General features: G+C 42.0%; 2 protein-coding genes across 5 annotated transcripts in view; one reads left to right on the top strand and one right to left on the bottom strand.

The window, feature by feature from the left end:
* The first annotated feature begins 828 nt into the window (after positions 1–828).
* On the top strand, positions 829–4,037 carry LOC143135399 (complexin-1-like). Its single transcript, XM_076296076.1, has 3 exons — positions 829–859; positions 3,111–3,292; positions 3,843–4,037. Exons 1-3 carry the CDS (start codon positions 829–831, stop codon positions 4,035–4,037), a joined length of 408 nt encoding a protein of 135 aa, XP_076152191.1.
* A 1,809-nt stretch (positions 4,038–5,846) lies between these two features.
* Positions 5,847–7,002, bottom strand: part of tmod1 (tropomodulin 1) — a 10,774-nt gene continuing 9,618 nt past the window's right edge. For all 4 annotated transcript variants that reach the window (XM_076295491.1, XM_076295489.1, XM_076295487.1 and 1 more), the window contains one exon: positions 5,847–7,002. This exon is cut by the window's right edge and continues 459 nt beyond it. The gene's annotated coding sequence lies outside the window, so the exon portion shown is untranslated.

Consider the following 7,002-nt stretch of genomic DNA (forward strand, 5'->3'; position numbering starts at 1 on the left):
GAGACCAGTTTTTGTCGGCTAATCGTTGGGATTGCGAATAGGGAGCTGACCGGTAATTTGGTGCTGAAATTGGTTCTGCCGGTAGGGATAGCCTTTTCACAATTGCGTCGGGGTTCAGTTGAGGTAACGCTCAACGAAATGATTAACTATGGAATACAAACCCGTCTTCATTTAGCCTACTTGAGTCATATCAGTGAGATGGCATGATTCGAAACACTGCTTTGACTACAGTGATTCAATTTAGTTTCAGAATATAAAGTTTTAAAGGCTATATAAGTATATTGCTTGGAACATGAAATCGACCATTTGTAGGAGCTGGAAAAACGTCTTTACAATAGGATAATCTGTTAGAGGCAACGATGTCCTCGCTCATTCCAGGTGTTAGGGGAATCACGGTTAACCCTGTCGTTGCCTACATAATCTACAGCAGCCTATGCTTATTTGGTGCGTGTGCGCAGGGGATGGGACGAAGGGAGATAAGATTTATAGAACTGCATACACTCTCATGTGAAGATGCTTCTTGTATGCTCATAATAATTGCTGTAACGTTTTGAGTTAATGGCTGATCTGGGCAACTATGCATGGCAACTGAGCAACTAGGAATAATTGTTTAGCTGACGTTTTGGTCCTTATGTACTTCTAGCTAATAACGCAAATAGCCTAGGGCCTACATATGTGTATTTCACAACAAAGTTGGCCCTACAAAAGTCCTTTTACTCCTCAACTGTTTCCGTTCAAATCTACAGGTCTGGTAACAACGTGACTTGGTCAAGTCACCCCGAATGAGAAGTCCTCCGTTCTGTGAAAGGGGGATTTAAATCTACCACAATGAATTTTGTAATGAAAGCTGCGTTAGGAGGTAAGTGGTTTACAATACTTTTTGAAGGAGCCTATATTTTGAGCCTACTCATGAAATGTTTTCAGAAATGATGGACCAACCCCCAACCCCATAGAATAGGTATATATCCTACCGTCTCATTTAGAAATAGCCTAGTTTCAAAAAAGTTTACTGCTGATGTGAGCCGTCAATTGAGATGCAGCCTATGAAGAAGGCCCAACAGACTGTTCAGCATTTGAACTAGGCTACCAGGTAAAAACAGAATGTTGGAAATGGCATCATGATTTTTCTCTGAACCCACTGCAGACTGATAAAACGGCTTTTTATTATATCCCGCGACCTGAGTGCAACAGAGCTGCGTAAAGTAGCCTGTCTCCTTGACTTGAAACCCCACTCTCTTAGTACACAGATCACGTTAACTGTGTATTTTGAAGAAAGAAGCCTGTATTTACGGCGCGCAGTAATAAAGCTAATGGCCGTCCCAGCGTTGACTGCTGAGCGCAGGAGTGCTGAGCGTATGGAAAGTCAAAGAGCTGATGTCATTTCTGGCGTGCCGCCCAAGCAGAGGAGACTGCAGTGGTGAGGGGTAGCAGGGGGTTGCTTTGATGGATGGATGGGATGTGTATAACGTTTAGTAAGATCTATTGGATGATGTGATCAATCGGGTTGCCTCTCCCAATCTGACTTAAGATCATTTGGTTTTGAGTGTGTAATATGTTATCTAAGAGCACATTAAGTGCTGTCTTTGGCAAAAGACGTACAAACAAAGCAGTTTGGTTTAAGGATAGCCTTGCACGAGAGTTTTGTTATCTGTAAAGAGTGTCCTACATTAGTAATGTTGTCTTGCATGATGTGCACAAAAATGGCTGTGGAAGTAGCCATGTGTTTTCAGATAATCAAACAAGCACACAAACTGTAATGTACAAAAATGATTTATACAAATTTGTATATCTAAATGGTGAGCGTATGTGAAACAGTAACTTTTGAGATTCTTCCAGTGGCAAAAATGTTGCCTATGCTAGAGAGTTTGCATGTCCACATCTGTCACTGCAGACTTAAACGTGGATCGGCTTGTCTCAGGGCTTTTTAACGGGAGTGTTCTGATAGAGACGGAGTGTACAAAGTCTACGTGACTTGTGGCACTGGAGTGAGCACTGGCACTATTGATGCTGTTGCCGAGTGCTGGTTCTGAGTGGCTTAAGATTTTTGCAGCAATGCGCTTTTTTGCTGACCAGAGAATCCCTCAAGCACCAGAGGAAGTGCTGTGGAATCCCCCTCCCCCTCCCTGCCTGTGTGTGTTACACTACCACACACACACACACACATCTCTGGTGCGCATGGGTACACGTACACACAGTCACTACCGCACTCAAATCCTGTCCACAAAAACACATTCCAATACACATTCTGCAGTATCTGAACTCTGATGAAGCCCTAGACCCAGCTGTTGTGCAGAGCTGCCAAACTATTTCTCCTCATATACAGTGCTAAAGCATTTCTACTGCAGTATGTCTGATGACAAATGCACAGAGAGTGTTTGAGGATGTTTTAAACATGGAGAGGTCAAGGCCAGAACACTGATAATCTGCTGAACCATGATTGTTATGCCAGCTGTCTCTATGAACTCAAAATACAAATGTTTTTTTTTATAATAAACAATTATATACATTTTTCAAATGATCATTGTTACCATTGTTACCATTTTTGGACATGTGAATATGAAAAAAATCTCATCATGTACAAGTAATGTGAGCTGAGCATATAATTACAATAAAACATATTATAATAACAACAAACTGCTCTCTTTTGCTTAAAGCAACACCAAATAACTTTTCCTCTGTGAAACGCACTATTTGTTTATCCAGCACCAGCTTTGCAAATAACAATGTCCACAGACAAGGTAGAATATGTTGCATGATTTTATGAAAGTACGATGTATTGCGACTTCAGATGCAAGTAAAATTTGTAGTTTCTTATGTCTCATTCCATCGAACTACAGATCCGCTACCCGATGTGGCAAACTTAAATAGTGCGGTTATAGCCGATAGAGGGCCGCACAGCGAATGCAGAAGTGCCGTTCACCCTGTTACAAGTTGATGAACCAGGGAAACAATTTTGGAAACATTATTTTAAGGTGCAAAAAACTCTTTGGTGTTGCTTTAACTTCTGGAAAATGTAAACCTAATCAGGAAATTGTGATAGTATTTGTAACTGTAACTGTATATCAGTGTGTGATGTGATATGCCAACTCCCTGTTTTGTAATGTGCAAAGGGGCCGGCAAGGATGTGGGTAAAATGCTGGGCGGGGAGGCGGAGGAGAAAGACCCTGAAGCTGAGAAGGAGAAGGAAGAGGAGAGACAGGAGGCTCTGAGGCAGCAGGAGGAGGAGAGGAAGGACAAGTATAACAAGATGGAGGCCGAGAGGGAGAAAGTGCGGCAGGGTATCAGAGACAAGGTGACAAACACTCCATTTCCTCAACCCGCCATACAAATGGTTGTGATATGAAATTGTACATACCTGTTTAAAAAAGGATCACATGTTGTGATAAGAGTTGCCTGATAATCACTAAGATCAATTAATGTGTGGTTACACATACAGGTTGTTTAAGTATATGACAGTAAGAGGATATCTTTATCAGAACAGAATCAGAATTTGTGGCAGCCGTGGCCTACTGGTTAGTACTTCGGACTTGTAACCGGAGGGTTGCTGGTTCGAACCCCGACCAGTAGGCACGGCTGAAGTGCCCTTGAGCAAGGCACCTAACCCCTCACTGCTCCCCGAGCGCCGCTGTTGATGCAGGCAGCTCACTGCGCCGGGATTAGTGTGTGCTTCACCTCACTGTGTGTTCACTATGTGCTCTTTGGGTTTCACTAATTCACGGATTGGGATAAAATGCAGAGACCAAATTTCCCTCACGGGATCAAAAGACTATATATATACTTATACTCTTCCTTCTCTGTGCATCACCCTGAATTTGTTTGTGTGTGTGTGTGTGTATGCGCAGTATGGCCTTAAGAAGCGTGAGGTGGTGGAGGCTGAGGCCGAGGCAGCCATGGAGCAGGCGTCGGAGGGCTCCCTGACCCGTCCTAAGAAGGCCGTGCCCGCAGGCTGTGGGGATGAGGAGGAGGAGGAGGAGGGCATCATGGACACTGTGATGAAGTACCTCCCTGGTCCGCTGCAGGACATGCTCAAGAAGTAGCCAGACCCAATCAGTGGCGCCTGACCTGACCTGTCCCGTCCCTCAACCCCACCCCCACATCAGCAATCCTGCCAGCTCCACCCTCACACCCCCCACTGCAGAACAGGTGGGAACGGCAGTTTGGCAGTAGGATGTCATGTTTGCTACACTCCCATGTTTAAGTGGCAAAAGTGATGAGATATAAAACACACCTATCTCTGTCCCCGTATGCTATCCAAAACTTCTGGCTATTGTCGGCTTCAAGATGAGGCATCACAATGACTCAAGTTTTTGAGCATGGCATTTTGCTGTTTGTTCGTTCAGTTTGGCCATCCTATTAGTTTGAGAGCCAGTAGTAATATGGAAGAGCCTGATGGTCTGCTGTATTCCTGCTTAGTCAACACTCTTAGTAATCACACTGTGCTGAAATAGTGAGCAATCAAACTGCTAGCTCAAAATGTGGAAGCAGAAATTAAGCGGTCAGGTTTACCTTGGGCACTTCACCATAGTGACATTAAGCTTTAGATACTTTAAATCTGCAGATGAAAGGGCACTTTTATTTCCTAAGTTGAAGTGCACTCACACATACACAGTGTACCCCATCTTAATCATTCCTCTTGACAGATTTGTAAATAATCTCTAGGTTGCAATATTAAGTTATGTTTTTAAAAATATCCATAAAGAATAAAGAATAATATCAGAATAAAAGCCATATTTTATCTTTGAGGAAAGTCTCAACATCATACTCTTATGTTACCCTGGAATTTTGCATTATTCTTAATATGTCTAAATGCTGCGTAAGCATAACCCTACCGTTTTCTACTATAATTTAATTTTTTATTCATAAGTAAATTGAGAAAAGAACAAAGGAAATCTGTTCCTGCATGGTACTGTAAACTTCATTGTGAATATGTGTCGTTGCTCCTAAACTTCACTTTTTCTGTGGAACATGTAAAAAAATACCAGTTGTATAAGGCAATAATTTCCATCATTTTGTGTGCAACTCTATAATAATGTGCTCATAAGTAATATGACAAGAATTGAGATTTTTTTAAGCTTCAGTTTCGTAGTCAGAAATACCAATTTCAAACATCTTCAAGCCTCAACGCAGTTCATTTGTCCATAATCATTTGTCTAAATACATAGTTGAAATTGATAAAAGAAAAGAAAATCAGTAATAAATGCTGAACAAGATGGCAAAACAGCTGGATCTTCACTTAGATTTCACCATGCAGGATGAAAGATTCAATTATTCTTTGTTTCTTTGCAAAACACTTTGTATGAACCAAAAGTGACAAAGATAACGCACTGTTCCTAACTAATGTATCTTTTGGTTGGTCATTTGAATGTTATGAGCAATAAAAGGATCATGCTGTATGCTTGGCTTGCGAAAGAAAATAAAATGTTTACTGACACTAAACCGGAGGATCTGAGCCTATGCATTTTGTGTTTTTTAAAAGTATGTTTTTTAAAAGTATGTTTGACTCCAGCAAGTAGTAGAACTACAACTCAACCATAAATGAGTAGCCTGTATGAGATACAAATATTTTCTTATTTCTTTTATTTCCTAAAACTGGAGGAAGTGTTTTCTTTGGTAAATGTTAACAGTAGTTTTTATATCTCAAATGCACTCTCTGTCCTGATGGGAAAAATAATAAATGGTATATTGGTAGAACTGACAGCCCAGAGTAATTTACTTATGAGGACAGGAGTTAGCCTACTCTCTGAACCTGTAGGTGAGGTTATGGTCACCCTTAGGTCAAAACATTTGCCTGCTTAAACCTTGTGAAGTTACCAGACAAGTCTCAGCATGACACAAGACTCACCACCTTAAACATGCAAAAATTGAAACTTTATTCCTTTTTCAACAAAATCAAAGATAAAAACTGGTGCATCTAGTGGGAGCTCTTGGCTTTGACAGAGGGAATGCTGGCGTCCCTGAACTCCACTACTTCTGCTCTTGACTGGAGCTGCACCAGAGCTCCGGCCCCTCTCCATATAGGGCGCCCAGCTACACAGTCCTCTGGGAAACGTGGGCGGCCTAAAAGCACAACTTGGCCTCCGGCCTGACCTAGTTCTCTCAAGGAGCCTCTTGCCTTCCTGTAAAACAACTGAATGATTCAGCGATCGAATGATTCATATTGACCATCTGATTTTTTGATGCTCTTTTTGAAAACGGATCTGTTCTGGGAGGGAGAGTAAAAATAAGAAGACATGGTGTAAATATACAGACAGGGCCCTCAGTTCACATTGGACATCAACTGTCTCGGCATGGAACAGCCCTACTACAATGCACACACCAAAGTTATCTGATGAGAAGCATTCATTGGGGCTATCTGGCCATTGATCTGTGTTCCGAAATAAATAGATAAATAAATACAGTGTTGCAAAGATAAACCATCTGTCAGTGTCAAAACAATTCCCTTTGCTTTTTTAGTGCAAAATAAAACAAAATGAAATAACTCAACAACTGACCAATGTCTCAATTACAATACAGGTGTTATAATATAAATGGTTGCAATTATACAAATGCATCAAGATCCACACTTTAATCTACAGCTAACCTTTCCCCCTTTTACACCAATCAACACCCAGAGCAATATCACTTCAACATGCCTACAGATACACAGGAAGTCAAAGACTGAAGTGCTGTCAACACACCAGTTAGGTACACACAATATCCCAATGAAGTTGATTCACACACGCTGCCTGAAATGGTCATGTCGGAGTCTCTGATCTCTAATGCTGCTGTTAAAAGTGGGGCTGTGGAGGACGCTCAGAGGACAGACAGGCTCTCTGCTGCCGGGAAGCGGGCCGGACTCAGGACCGGCTCTCCCCAACTCAACCCCTATGACTGCAGCTGAGGTTTAATGAGGAGCAATCTTGGGGGGGGGGAACCCACTTGAAGATTTGACCTTTGCTGATGAGTGTAATGATTGTAATCAGCATGGTGGAGCTCAAGCAGGGCTACGTATAGACAGGGAAG

The sequence above is a fragment of the Alosa pseudoharengus genome, unplaced genomic scaffold (genome assembly GCF_046254945.1).
Source record: "Alosa pseudoharengus isolate Yale_2024_CS ecotype anadromous, Long Island Sound unplaced genomic scaffold, YU_APseudo_1.1 YU_APseudo_1.1_scf_2, whole genome shotgun sequence".
NCBI classification, from domain to species: Eukaryota; Metazoa; Chordata; class Actinopteri; order Clupeiformes; family Clupeidae; genus Alosa; species Alosa pseudoharengus.